Source organism: Calidris pugnax, unplaced genomic scaffold (assembly GCF_001431845.1).
Source record: "Calidris pugnax isolate Ruff unplaced genomic scaffold, ASM143184v1 scaffold148, whole genome shotgun sequence".
Lineage (NCBI taxonomy): Eukaryota > Metazoa > Chordata > Aves > Charadriiformes > Scolopacidae > Calidris > Calidris pugnax.
The window spans coordinates 4,858,704-4,874,138 of record NW_015090926.1 but is presented as its reverse complement, the minus strand read 5'-3'; the positions used below and the strand labels follow the sequence as shown (position 1 = coordinate 4,874,138).

Here is a 15,435-nt window from a genome sequence, read left to right as displayed (position 1 = left end):
TCTAGAAAGAAATTGCAGGAAAACACATCATATAGACCTAATAATGATCTGGGTGAGAAAATAAAGGCAGACCTTTGGGGGTACAGGGCTCAAAGGATTAAATACAATCAGTACTGGCATCCAAAATGCCAGTGAACTTGTAATTACTTCAGATTTCTTCATTACTGATGAAAATGGCCCAATAAAGAAATAATTAGAAATATAAACCTGTTCTACTTACTAAAATGTTCGACTATGCCTTCATCTCTGGCATCAGAAGTATTCAGATTAGGTAAAAACTGAGCAGTATTCTATATTTTTTGCCATAAAAAGTTTAACGTATTTCTGGAATTATAAAGAGGTTACACAGGAAGATGGGAGTATATTCTGTATATTGTCCCAAATAAGTATCCATAATGAAGTTCACAGGCTTACAGAGTTATTTGTGCCTCAGTGGAACTGGCTAAGTTGACATCTGCTGGGCAGTGACATAAGAGACAAGAAGCAAAGGTGCGTTGCATGACTGCATTATTAAGGCTGGTCAATTCCAGGAAGTCACTTTTAACAGCCACAGCACTGTGAGAATGTGTAAATAATGAAGTTGCCACTTAAAGAAATGAGCTGTTAGGACTGTCAGAAGAGTTTTCAAAGGAGGGGGGAGGGAAGCAGCACTGTTGGCTGCAAGGATAGTGATGACATTCTGGAGTGATCAGGTTATGGCAGCAGTGTTGTCAGTGCTGCCAACATGCGTATGTGTGTAAGCACACCTTCTTCATGCATATCTAAATATCTGATATACCATACTCCAGGAACTAAAACCATTCGCTTTTCTGCTGATTCTAGATGCTGTTAGAGACTTACACTGTCACGCTACAGGAGTCACAGGGAAAACCAAAAGATACTGAAATCAATGTCTCTTTCTCAGCACACTAGTTCTACTTGGCGAACAGTAAAGTAACTCATCAATACCTCATGTTGCTCTCAAAGGGAAAATTTAGAAGTCCAAAGCCCATCAAATCCTGTGCCATAGTGACAAACTTCATATAAAGGATTAACTTTGTCATCCAGGAGCTAGTCATTATGCACCTTTCACAAAATAAAATCTGGGGAAAATTGAAAAAAAAAAATGTCCTTTCTATCCTCAGCATGATCCCAAACACACTTTAATCAGCTACAATAGTTTTCTTCTATAAAATACTTCTAATCCCAGTAATGGGAGAAAATACTATCAAGTTACTACCATTCATGCTGCAGTTTTTCAACTGACAGAACTACATCAAAAATCACACAGAATCCATCACACACACACAAAAATATTCACAAAATCACAGGGAAGAAATTTTAGGTTGTTTAGAACTTGAAAGTCTTTTTTCCTCTTCATGTCCAGCTGTGCCATTCAAGTGCCTATTTTTAAAAATAAGCACTTATGCACAGCAGGACTGCTAGCCCACAAAGGGATTTAATAATCCCAAATGGCCTAACATTCTTTCAGACTGAGTGCTGTGAGTACTTAAAACAATTATTCTTTCCACCCTATGATTTTGCCTACAGATTCCACAGTTAGGAACATTTCCAATGGACAACTGAGTATTAATGACCAATTTTCTTTCAATCAACAGGCAAACAAATCAGGATTTCTGAGTAATCTTTCATCCCTCTCATGTTAGGTATTATTATTTGTCATGAGAACAGGCAAACAGTTATACAAGTTAACATTGTCCTGTACAATTAAACTTTGAAACTTTATCTTTTCCTACAAGAGCTCCTTCTGGAAACCATTCTTTATTAAGATTCATTTCAAGACACAGGGCAATATGGTATAGATCTATAGTTTCAAAACAGACAAGAATGCATACACACAAATGAATGTTTATAAAACTCATAAAACTGTCCGAAAGAGCCATCTAAAATTCAGCAAATTATCCTGCAGATCTGCTTTTATTTAAATACAAAATGCCTTGTAGTGGACAGCAGAGTCTGGGAAAGAAAATAAAATATATATCTCAGAATGAATTACTTCAGACAAGACACTTGAACTGACTTTCTCCCATGTTTCATTTTTTCTAAAATGGCTAAAATTTCAACAATGGCATTTTTGTTCTTCATATCATTATTACTCTATCCCAGTACCTGGAAGGTCTAGTCAGGGAGAGATTACACAAATGAGAGGCACTGTAGAAACAAAGACTTAGAAAAATGATCCTTTCATTTGCCTTAGCCCAACACACAAAGTTATTTTAACATTAACTAAAAACATTCTACACCTCAAACATATTTAAAAATGTTTGATGTAAGAACAAGGAAGTAGCAGAAAACTTACACAGTGGTCTTGGTTGGTTCGACTACTGCATACAATAGGGAAAGAATGTAAGAGAAATAATCATCCTGGCAAAGTTTACAAACAAGATGAAAGAAAGAAAATGCTTTTTGATTTCACTATGAAAATGGTACCATATGGTAATGAGTTTCTATCATTACCCCATTTCCATAACTTTCTGAACATTATTTCATTTTACAGGTACTGAAGTTCTAAAATGACTGTTCTCTACACAGAATGAAGATGCTGGGCCCTATCTCACACACCTCTGCTGTTCTTCTGAAAGAGATACTCATACTCTTTTCCTTTTTTTTAAAAAAAAAAAAAGCCTGGCCCAAAGCCCAGACTTACAGCTGGTCTATGCAAAGCTCGATTTCCCAAGGTCTTTTAAGAAAACAGACAGAAAACAGATCTCTGCTTCTCTGCAGCACCGTATTTTCTAGCGTGGCAAAGCTGTAATCTTTCTCACTTGCCTCTTGCATCTATGTTTAAACCTCTTAGTTAGCTCATGTGTCTCCTCAGAAGACAAGAAAAAGTCATTTCAGATGTGTATGGGCTAACAGACCAAGGTAGTAAAAGCTGGAGACAGGGCCCTCCAGAATGAGAGCCCAACTACCCTACCACCATCACTCTCCTTGAAAATAAGAATTTTTTCTATGTGTATTGCAAGTGCAAAATCTAGAAGCTGCAAGTATGATCATTATTTGGGAAAGATGCACGCAGATGGTGTTAGGCTTGCCTCTCGCTGCATCTCACTTCTGCTTTGATTTAACAACAGTTAGACACCTGATACTTGGTTCAGATCTTTTGTGTCATATTAAAAATTTCATTGCCCCATAAGCGGCACAAGAGAAATTTCCAACTTCTACTGATGACATCATCAGACGTTAGACTGCAGGTATTAGACTGCTGGTATGACGTTGAACATTTTTGTGTTGATTAAGCCATAGTAATTATTTATAAAGTGCTTAATAACTAGGGAATGCAGCAGTCTTAGCTAACGGCCCCAGAACACTGTATTAGTCATATGATTTTGCATGAGCTATGTGCTCTGACTGAAATACAGGAAAGGGAATGTTGAGGAGCTGACACAGATATGAAGACTACATCCACAAGGAACATATTGCTAGTACATTAGTTGCTAAGCAATAATCAAAATATTTTTTTCAAACATATGGCTGCACAAAACAAATACACATTATTGCCTTTTGAATTCAGATGTCACATTTATTCCAACATTGAAAATCTAAGGGCTAACTACATCCAGACCATCTCCTGGAAAGAACCCTTGCCAGACATAAATGTATGCCCTAACTTTGATAAGACTTGAGTGTTTGTGAAGAGGTACATTCATTGCTTCTGCTGCAGAAATAGATTGAGTCCTTTTGTGAGGGACATACATTTTGGCACTTCCAGTGCATAATTCTGGGGAGCCTACAGGAAATAAAACACCTTTATTATGTGATTTAGATTATAATGTATATCTCCCTGTGCATGCTGTCTGGCACCTCATTCAAGCTGCACAGCAAATATAGTAGGCATGGTATTTGCTGTTTATGAATCTTAGTGCAGGACCATAAGATAGCCAGAAAAATTCAAGATGTCGGGAACCCACCCAAATTTCAAGTTCATGGAGGAAGAGCAAAAGACAGAAGACAAATCCCAACAGATTAATTTAGATACACCGCTAAATCAAGTAGTCATCCAATTTGCAAACAGGGGAACTTTGCTGCAGCCACAATAGTTCAAGAGGAAGACCAAAATCTTCTCCAGGCCTGACATACCAATTACAGTGAACTCACAGTTTCCTCACAAATACAAGAATACCCTTGCATTTCTGTCAGCCCTCCTTAATCCATTCCAGGGAAGACCCACACAGCTCTAGTATGGGGTGACTGCATCCCATGGGATGCAGTGCTTCACTAACTGCTCCAGCAGTCCTTCCCATGGGCAACAGTTCTCCAAGAACTGCTCCAACACAGGTAGTCTCCATGGGATACAGTCCATCAGGAGCAGTGTGTGTCACCCACAGGCCACAGTTACTACCAGAAAATCTGCTCCTGTGTGGGCTTTTTCAACCGTCTGCAGCTCCTGACCAGCATGGGCTCTCCATGGGCTGCATTGTCTTCCAGGCTTCACTCTTCCTCCTCAGAAAGGAAATACATGAATTAAACCAACTTTTTGATTCATCCCTCTCCATGGGGAGGAATTGGCTTTGATACGCATGCATATGTTAGAGCAAAGAGAAAAAAAATTGCCTTATCAATATAATACATTTATCATGTCAGAAACATTCATGTTCTTTACAGGAACAGAAGTAGTGCCTTCAGGAAACTGCAGAAACACAAAAGGAGATTCACCACAAGTGAGGTAACAGTCCTGCGGCCAAAGTTCTCGCTTGCAATACTGGTATAAGAAGTTACAGGTCCCTGCTCTGAATTAGACAGAACAAAGACTGAAATGTAGGTCCCCTGTTCCTGCTGAGTGTTCAGGCTACTACACTATCGTTTCTTTGTAGCATCCATTGCTTTTTAGTTTGACCAAAAATTTCAAGCATTTCCATTGAGAGCTTTTAAATACTGTATGCACCTAGAAAGATGTCTGTGTTTCAATGGATCAGAATTTTCCAAGATATCAATCCCTTGGTTGATCATAAAACTACCTGACCAATTGTACTCCATCACTATGGGCAACAGAAGTCAACTTCTGTACTGCAGCTAGCTTTTATCCTAAACAGTTGCAGAAATCTTTTGAAACTGGGTCATTTAAATGCCCATTTAAATCCTGGATTTAAACTGAAGTGTCCACTTATCCATATTACACCACCTGAAAAGAATTTTCAGGTATTTGTAATGAGTTTCAAGCTAATCTTTACATACCCTATCCATCTCAGATAGAGAGAAGATAACAGAACATACTTGCCACCTTGAAAAGATATCCTAATTGAAGTTCACTCCAAGTCATGCTGACACACTTAAAAAAAGTTTCACTATTCTTCTCGGAGTCTTTCACATGTTTATGATGTTTATTTTATTAAAAAACATTTCTATCTGTATATGTTCAGAAATATCTTCACAGAAAAATGTGAGTTGTACTGTCCATAAGCAAGAAAAAAGGAACAAAAGAGGAAAATCCTCAGCACCCACAAGAATTAAAAAAAAAAAAAAAAGGAAGATGTGCAGTAGCTTAAGGAGAGTAAGAAGAATTGGCATAAATTACAAGTTTTAATCGTGATTTCCAGGAAAACTTAACCACAACATCCTACTGCCTGGAGGAGCATCAAGCACCAAAACTGTAACTAAATTGTGCACATTAGCCAGTACTGGAACTGAGAGACCTCCTCTGCTACCTCAGTAAATTCCCTCAGACTCTGTGATGTCCTATTTCATGATATTCACAAAATGATGAAGAACTTGCTAATACCCCTATTGCAGCTGCTGAAGATTAAAAATAAACAATCCAACTATTTCACTGCAGTGTGATTCCCAATTTCACGCCTGTTAAGTTGTAAGTTAATTACGGAGCCACTGATCAGTGACAAAAGAGTGAATGATGAAAGATTAAATCCTTCTAATCAAATGAAGTATTTCCACAGATTCTTTAAATCACAAAACATCATATAATCTCAGTGAGGACAAAGAAGTGTCTTTATCGGTTACACTATTCTATGTCCACGTAATTATGCAAACATGTCTGGCAGGAGATAAGTTGTAGAAATACAAACCACTAATTATATAATAATTTATAATTTATAAAATAAGCATGTATCATATTAAATACCATTATCAAAGATTGTTTCCATTCCATTATATATAACTAAAAAAAAGCTTTTGCATGTCTAACCCACTTTGTCAGAGATGTCCATTTGCACTCAGGTGAATTCTGATTTCAGTTATAAGATTTTAATACCTTATACATCATTGCATCAGGTTAGGGTCTCTAACGTCATGTATTCTTAAAGATTAAAGTTCTTGGTCGCAACCTGCTTCAGTGAAGTGATAATACGCACACAAGGATTACAGAGTAGTGTGAAGTAGGAAGAACTTGGAATGACAAGATACATGAGAAGAAGTAATCAAGTTTGAGGGCAGGAAATAGAAGATTAGCCATGTGGTGGCTTTTGTATTGTATTTAATGTCAACCTGACTCTGATTCGAAAAAAAATACTGTTTGAGACATGAAGAATTTTTGAGTACACTGAGTTCACTAGAAAAACTTCCCATTTTCTTCAACAAAAAGTCAGCTTCAATTTATGCTTTTTGAAAGGGATTACTCTATCATTTGGGAGGGGCTTGCTCAGCTTGGCATCTGAAATGACTCGGAGAGCCCTGCCTGCATGCTGTACTTTCCTGTAACTTATCAATTTTGTTGTAACTACCTATCCTGCACAATGTGTCTCATATAAATGTATTAAGACTAACATTCTAAAAGTGGGCACTGGGACAGAAATATGCTCATTGCTTACAGATAGAACTATTAGCACAAGCAGAGTGTTTACAGTAAAGGAAGATTAAAATTAAAGTAAGCAAGATGAAACAACTGTTACAAACAGACGGCTGAACCAGTTGCATTTTCAGCAATCCATCTGCACTTTTGATGGGTGTATAGAACCCTTTTTTTCCACACAATCTAGACTGTGTCAGATATGGCAAATATTATCTTGATTCAGTCTCAGATACATCAGCTCAATAAGTCAACCCCAAACAAGCAACTTCTCTTCATTAGAATAAAGGCTAGAGTAATGCCTAGCAAAGCTGGAAAAGCTTTAAACATGTAATTGCTGTATATGTACAGCTCTGGGCTCTGTTTTAGCATCCTCTCTATAATGTGTCTTCAGGGCTGTCGTGGTTTGGCCTCAGACGGCAACAAAGGCCCACGTGCAGCCGCTCGCACACAATAGAGCCCTCACGGCCACGCGGCCGGGAGGGGAAGATGGGAATAAAAAGGCAAAACTCGTGGGTTGAGACATAGGCAATTTTAACAGAACGGAACAAAGAGCAATAACAACAACAATAACAGAGGGGTATACAACCGCGATCACGATACCGCCGCTCGATACCGCCGCGCGCCGACCGCTCCCGGGACGCCCCCGACCGCTCTACTCCTCCGGGGGTCACCGCCTCCTCTCCCCAACTTCCTGTCCCCTCCCCTTCCCGGCTAGCTCCGGCTACCCCTTGGGCATGGCTCACATGGGATGGAATACTTGTGTCCCTCCTAGGTCCTGGGGAGAATTAACCCCATCACTGCCAGACCCAGGACATCATCCACCCCTTATTCCATACCATTTCATGCCATGCCCAGATCCTACAGTTTCCAGTTGTATACTGTCAGTTTCTCCTGACATATATATATATATACACATATAGGTATAATGTCCTTAGTCTATGGGCCATCGCTCTAAAATGTCTGTTGAGTTCATTTAACCCATGACTTCAACCTCCATCTGTTAGAACAGTCTCTCAGGGCATGCAAGATGGTGTATGTTGGGGCTGGACTGTTGCATGTTGTATCTTTTCTCTGGGCCTTGTGGCTGATGTATCCGGTGTAGCTCATGTCCATGGGTTGAAGACGTTGGTCTCATTGAAATTGCTGGGCGCCAGCTGCTGAGGTCAGTTCTGGTCTCTTCAAGGCTGCACCGTACTTGATTTCTCATCAGAGTCCATCAGTCATTAGTTGGGTGATTCCTACTATAGTACAACCAATAGCAGTCACCAAAGTGAGATGGCAGGGTCATTTAGCAATTAACATCATACAGTTTCATTCATTGGCTATTCTCGCCCAAAATCAGGTTCCCGTGTGGTACACACTGCACTTCCCCATCCTTCCGCATCACCCACCAAGTGCATCCGGGTCCTTGAGCAAAGGCAACCCCACGGACAGGTTTGCCTTTGCCTGAGGCAGGACTGACCCAGACTGTCTTCCCCAACATATTCTTCATGTGCACTACGGGGACTCTGTCTCCCTCCACAGTACGTGGGGGTTTAGACTGGGCAGGGCCAGCTCGGTTGCTAGATCCCCTGGTGTTAACTAACCAGGTAGCCTTTGCTAAATGTGTATCCCAATTTTTAAAAGTCCCACCACCCATTGCTCTCAGTGCAGTTTTTAACAGTCCATTGTACCGTTCTACCTTCCCAGAGGCTGGTGCATGATAGGGAATGTGGTAAACCCACTCAATACCATGCTCTTTGGCCCAGGTGTCAATGAGACTGTTTCGGAAATGAGTCCCATTGTCCGACTCAATTCTCTCTGGGGTGCCATGTCGCCACAGAACTTGCTTTTCGAGGCCCAGGATGGTATTCCGGGCAGTGGCATGGGGCACAGGGTATGTTTCCAGCCATCCAGTGGTTGCTTCCACCATTGTGAGCACATAGCGCTTGCCTTGACGGGTCTGTGGAAGCGTAATATAATCAATCTGCCAGGCCTCCCCATATTTGTATTTCAGCCATCGTCCTCCATACCAAAGGGGCTTTAATCGCTTGGCTTGCTTGATTGCAGCGCATGTCTCACATTCATGGATGACCTGTGCAATAATGTCCATGGTCAAATCCACCCCTCGGTCCCGAGCCCATCTATATGTAGCATCTCTCCCTTGATGGCCTGAAGAGTCATGGGCCCATCGAGCTAAGAATAATTCGCCCTTATGTTGCCAGTCCAGATCCACCTGAGCCACTTCAATCTTGGCAGCCCGATCCACTTGCTGGTTATTCTGATGTTCCTCAGTGGCCCGGCTCTTGGGTACATGGGCATCTACATGACGTACTTTCACAACCAGATTCTCTACCCGGGCAGCGATATCTTGCCACAATTCCGCAGCCCAGACAGGTTTGCCTCTGCGCTGCCAATTCTGCTGCTTCCACTGCTGTAACCACCCCCACAAAGCATTTGCCACCATCCATGAGTCGGTGTAGAGATAAAGTACCGGCCATTTTTCCCGCTCGGCAATGTCCAAAGCCAGCTGAATTGCTTTCACCTCTGCAAATTGGCTTGATTCACCTTGTCCTTCAGTGGCTTCTGCAACTTGTCTTGTAGGACTCCACACAGCAGCCTTCCACTTCCTATGCTTTCCCACAATCCGGCAGGACCCATCAGTGAACAGGGCATATCTCCTCTCATCTTCTGGTAGTTCATTATATGGTGGAGCCTCTTCTGCACGCATCACCTCCTCCTCTGGTGACATTCCAAAATCCTTGCCTTCTGGCCAGTCCATAATCACCTCTAGAATTCCTGGGCGACTGGGGTTTCCCATTCGAGTTCGCTGAGTGATCAGTGCAATCCACTTACTCCACGTAGCATCCGTTGCATGATGTGTGGTAGGGACTCTTTCTTTGAACATCCAACCCAGCACTGGCAGCCGGGGTGCCAAGAGGAGCTGTGCTTCTGTACCAACCACTTCTGAAGCAGATCGAACCCCTTCATATGCTGCCAGTATCTCCTTTTCTGTTGGAGTATAGCGGGCTTCGGATCCTCTGTATCCCCGACTCCAAAATCCTAGGGGTCGACCGCGTGTCTCCCCTGGGGCTTTCTGCCACAGGCTCCAGGTAGGGCCGTTCTCCCCAGCTGCGGTGTAGAGCACATTTTTAACATCTTGTCCTGCCCGGACTGGCCCCAGGGCTACTGCATGGACTATTTCCTGTTTAATTTGTTCAAAAGCTTGTCGTTGCTCAGGACCCCATTTAAAATCGTTCTTCTTCCGGGTAACTTGATACAGAGGGCTCACAATCAGACTGTAATCTGGGATATGCATCCTCCAAAAACCCACAATGCCTAGGAAAGCTTGTGCTTCCTTCTTACTAGTTGGTGGGGACATAGCTGCTATCTTATTGATCACATCCGTTGGGATCTGACGGCGTCCATCTTGCCATTTTACTCCTAAAAACTGGATCTCCTGTGCAGGTCCCTTGACCTTACCCCGTCTTATAGCAAAACCAGCTTTCAGAAGGATTTGAATTATTTTATGCCCCTTCTCAAAAACTTCTTCTGCTGTGTTGCCCCATATGATAATATCGTCAATGTACTGCAGATGTTCTGGAGCTTCACCCTTTTCCAGTGCAGTCTGGATCAGTCCGTGGCAAATGGTGGGGCTGTGTTTCCACCCCTGGGGCAATCGATTCCAGGTGTACTGGACACCTCTCCAAGTGAAAGCAAACTGGGGCCTGCACTCTGCTGCCAGAGGGATTGAGAAGAATGCATTGGCGATATCAATTGTGGCGTACCACTTGGCTGCCTTGGACTCCAGTTCGTATTGAAGTTCTAACATGTCCGGCACGGCAGCACTCAGCGGTGGCGTGACTTCGTTGAGGCCACGATAGTCCACAGTTAGCCTCCACTCTCCATTAGATTTCCGCACCGGCCATATGGGACTGTTAAAGGGTGAGTGAGTCTTGCTGATCACTCCTTGAATCTCTAGTTGACGAATCAGCTCATGGATGGGGATCAGAGAGTCTCGGTTAGTTCGATATTGCCGCCGATGAACTGTTGTGGTAGCAATTGGCACCTGTTGTTCTTCAACCTTCAACAGCCCTACAACAGAAGGGTCCTCTGAAAGACCAGGCAAGGTGGACAGCTGTTTAACTTCTTCCGCCTCCAATGCAGCTATGCCAAAAGCCCACCGGTACCCTTTTGGATCCTTAAAATATCCTCTCCTGAGATAATCTATACCAAGGATACATGGAGCATCTGGGCCAGTCACAATGGGATGCTTTTGCCACTCATTTCCAGTTAGGCTCACTTCAGCTTCCAGTACAGTCAACTCTTGGGATCCCCCTGTCACTCCAGAAATACAGATGCGTTCTGTCCCTGTATGGCTTGATGGTATTATGGTACACTGTGCACCCGTGTCCACTAAAGCTCTATACTCCTGTGGCTCTGACGTGCCAGGCCATCGAATCCACACTGTCCAATAAATCCGGTTGTCCCTTTCCCCCACCTGGCCGGAGGCAGGGCCCCCCTAATAGTGGTCATAGTATCCGTTACTTGCTTGTTGCAGAAATGATTTGGAGGTTCCTTCAAGGGGATCAGAAGTAGGTTCAGGCCTTCTATACTGTCTGGGGAACTGCACATTGGAAACTGGGGCAGCACTTTTCCTGGAGGGATCCCCTTTTGTGGTGGTTCTTCCTTGCAGTTCCTGTACCCGTGCCCGTAGGACTGAAGTAGGTTGTCCATCCCACTTCCTCATGTCCTCTCCGTGGTCACGCAGGCAGAACCACAGGGTGTTTCGTGGTGTGTACTCCCTGTATTCTCTATCTTGAGTGGAGAAGTGTCTGCTTCTAACAGCTGAGATACTGGCTCGTACAGGCGGGGAGGATATATTCTCTTCAAGTTGCTGGACCTTCCGGGACAGTTTCTCCACAGCTGAGACAAGGGGAGAAGAGAGACTTTCTTCATATTGCCGAAGTCGGGCAGCCACCTCATCCACCGTTGGTCCCTCTTCGCCTCTCCATTCCATCACTGCCAATGAGTTGGCATATGACGATGGGGCGCTCCGTACAAACTTCCGCCACATGGGCCTTGTGCACTGGACCTCATCAGGATCTGTGGGTGACTGTGCATTGTCCAGGTCACAATAAATCATCTCCCGCACGGCTAGTTCTCTCAGGTACTGGATACCTCTCTCCATGGTGGTCCACTTGCTCGGATGGCATATAACATCTTCACTGAAGGGGTACCTTTCCCTCACACCTGATAGGAGTCGCCTCCAGAGGCTGAGGACCTGTGTCTTCTTCCCAATTGCCTTGTCAATGCCCGCCTCTCTAGACAGAGATCCCAGCTGCCTGGCCTCCCTACCCTCCAATTCCAAGCTACTGGCTCCGTTATCCCAGCACCGGAGCAGCCAGGTGACAATGTGCTCGCCTGGAAGTCGGCCGAAATCTTTCCGCATGTCCCGCAGCTCACTCAGGGACAGGGATCGAGTGATTATCTCTGATTCTGCCTCTTCCTCTTGTTCTCGTGATGACCCTGCTTCATTGTCATCCCTCACTAAGCGAACTGATTTCTTGTTGCATTTCTTCTTCTGGATAGGGGCGACTGACACGGGCACAGGCTGATTTTCTGGTTCAGTTGCAGTGACTGCCACTGGGGTTGGGGCAGCCGCAGCACCTGCTGCAGGGGCTGGAGCAGCCACAGCACTGGTTGCAGGGGTTGGAGCAGCCACAGTGTCTACTGCAGGGGTTGGAGCAGCCACAGCATTGGTTGCAGGGGTCGGAGCAGCCACAGCATTGGTTGCAGGGGTCGGAGCAGCCACAGTGTCTGTCGCAGGGGTTGGAGCAGCCACAGTGTCTGTCGCAGGGGTTGGAGCAGCCACAGTGTCTGTCAGCCTGGTTTCCATGTCCTCCCCCTGAGGATGCTGCACAACATTGAGCAGTGCTCGGTAGATACTGGCCAAGGCCCAGCACAATGCAGTGAGCTGTGCCTCTCTGGAATAGCCACAGCATTTTCCTTTCAAATATTCTACCACTTTATCAGGGTCCTGTAATTGTTCGGTGGTGAGATCCCAGACCATTGGAGGTGAAAAGGTCTCTAGATACCTGCCCATGTTCTCCCACATGCCATGCCACCCATGACCCTCCAGCCTTGGGGCAGATCTCTTGGTGGTAGCCTTAAATAGTTGCTTAACCTTAAACAAAATCTGAAACACATTCAGGAGACCTAGCAGTAAGACCAAACTGGTTTGCGTGTCCCAAGGGTATTCAAAATTTTCAAAAACTGACATATCCAGCACAAAAAAGGAGGTGAAAGAGCTGGGGAAAATATCCCCCCCTGCTTCCCTCATAGATTCAGTGTGTTTATCAATAAATTCCCCGAGATATGGGCAGGAAAGCAGCGCTGAATAAACACCCCAACAAAACCATCTGAACAGAGATGCTATCATATCATAAGTTGATATAGCACAAGACAGCAAAATTATAACCCTGATCCCTCTCCCAGAAGTGATAAACATCATCACGGGCAGTACATACGGCATGTAAGAGTTCACATAACACAGCCATGAAAACAAACGAAACAACATTGTGCCCAGCAACTAATACAATGAACACAGATACAAAATTCCTTTTAACATGCCCTGGTCGGATCTGCCGTAATCTCAACCCTCCGAGTGCCCCACGTTGGGCGCCAAAAAGGACTGTCGTGGTTTGGCCTCAGACGGCAACAAAGGCCCACGTGCAGCCGCTCGCACACAATAGAGCCCTCACGGCCACGCGGCCGGGAGGGGAAGATGGGAATAAAAAGGCAAAACTCGTGGGTTGAGACAAAGGCAATTTTAACAGAACGGAACAAAGAGCAATAACAACAACAATAACAGAGGGGTATACAACCGCGATCACGATACCGCCGCTCGATACCGCCGCGCGCCGACCGCTCCCGGGACGCCCCCGACCGCTCTACTCCTCCGGGGGTCCCCGCCTCCTCTCCCCAACTTCCTGTCCCCTCCCCTTCCCGGCTAGCTCCGGCTACCCCTTGGGCATGGCTCACATGGGATGGAATACCTGTGTCCCTCCTAGGTCCTGGGGAGAATTAACCCCATCACTGCCAGACCCAGGACAAGGGCTAAGTCTGAAAGTACTTAATATGCAGAGCTTTCTGAGTTTGCAGTTAGGTACCCAAATCCAAAGCTGGGATCTTGAAGACTGTAATTCAATACTGCCTGATGGCATTAGTTGCCAATTTTATCTTCCAGAGCAGTCTTCTTTTTGTTCCCTGTGGCATCCCTTTATGGCTTTTGCCTCTGCATGTGAACAGAAAGTCCTTCAGACTGGTCAGAGCTCTTCTCTTACTTTACCGTGAGGTCCAAACAAACAGTAGAAACATAGACAGCTGTTGACTTGGTCATCCCACAGAGGCCTGGGCTACCTGAATTCCACAAGCATGCAGGTATTTGCAGGCATTCAAACCTGTAGTTTCTATTCAGTCTACTGTAGACATTAACAGCCTGGGAGAGTGAAATGAGTGAAGTCCTATTGTCATAACTTCAATTTTTCAGAGTATCATCCAGCATCCTTTGTATCAGAATGAGAAAAGAGAAGTAAAGTAAAGTAAAAAAGTAGACCTGTGTAGAAAAGTCTTGGGCAACCAGTTGGAGAGACTAGACTAGAACAATTGAGTATTTCAGTTGGAACGGTTCTACAATGACCATCCAGTCCAACTGCCTGAACAATTCAGGGCTGACCAAAAGTTAAAGCATGTTATTAAGGGCATTGTCTAAATGCCTCTTAAACATTAAGAGTCTTGGGGCATCGCCCACCTCTCTAGAAAGCCTGTTCCAGTGTTTGACCACCCTCTTAGTAAAGAAATATTTCTTAATGTCAGATCTGAACCTCCCCTGGTACAGCTTTGAGCCATTCCCAGGCATCCTGTCCATGGATATCAAGAAAAGATCAGCACCTCTCTCTCCATGTCCTCTCCTCAGGAAACTGTAGAGAGCAATGAGGTCGCCCCTTAACCTCCCCTTCTTCAAACTAGACAATCTCAAAGTCCTTAGCTGGTCCTCAAAGTACATATCTTCCAGCCCTTCCACCACGTACATTGCCCTTCTCTGGATGCAAAGTACATTGTTTTTAAATTGCAGGGCCCAGAACTTGCACACAACACCCAAGGTGAGGCCACACCAATGCCGAATACAATGGGATAATCACCTTGTTTGAACAAGTGGATATATTGTGTTTGATGCACCCCAAGATGCAGTTTGCCCTCTTGGCTACCAGGGTGCACTGCTGACTCCTATTGAGTCTGCTGCCAACCCCAAGACACCTTTCTGCAGGGCTGCTCTCCAGCTACTCCTTTCCAAATTCGTATTTTTGTCCAATGTCACTCCATTTCTGGTGCAGACCACAGCATTTGTTCTTGTAAAATTTCATGCCATTGATCATTTCCCAATGATCCAACCTATCTAGATCCATCTGCAAGACCCTTGAGAGAGTCAACCTCACCTCTCAGTTTTGTATCACCTGCAAACTTACTAATGGTGCATTCAACTCCCACCTCCAGATCATCGATAGAAATATTGAATAGAATTGGCCCTAGAATTGAGTCCTTAGGAACATCACTGGTGACTAGTCAGCAGCCACATGTAGCCCCATTCACAACCCTTTGAGCTCTGCCCTTAGCCGGTTCATCACCCAGTGCATCATGAACGTGTTAGAGCA

The 15,435-nt window shown here is 44.4% G+C and overlaps 1 protein-coding gene across 1 annotated transcript; it reads right to left on the bottom strand.

The window, feature by feature from the left end:
• Positions 1 to 7,272: 7,272 nt before the first annotated feature.
• Positions 7,273 to 14,816, bottom strand: LOC106893461. The gene is made up of 3 exons (XM_014951457.1): positions 14,675 to 14,816; positions 11,427 to 12,403; positions 7,273 to 11,243 (listed from the first exon to the last, which is right to left on the bottom strand). Exons 1-3 carry the CDS (start codon positions 14,814 to 14,816, stop codon positions 8,058 to 8,060), a joined length of 4,305 nt encoding a protein of 1,434 aa, XP_014806943.1. The 3' UTR covers positions 7,273 to 8,057.
• Between the last annotated feature and the right edge of the window lie 619 nt (positions 14,817 to 15,435).

Excerpts from the sequence above, each read along its gene's own strand:
- LOC106893461 (XM_014951457.1), bottom strand. The coding sequence starts at position 14,816 with ATGTACGTGGTGGAAGGGCTGGAAGATATGTACTTTGAGGACCAGCTA. Across the intron at positions 12,404-14,674 it reads GAGAGGACATGGAGAGAGAG|CCCCTGCAGCAGGTGCTGCG; the intron begins GTGCTGATCTTT and ends TGGCTGCTCCAG. Across the intron at positions 11,244-11,426 it reads CTTCAGTCCTACGGGCACGG|GGGGGCCCTGCCTCCGGCCA; the intron begins GTACAGGAACTG and ends GACCACTATTAG.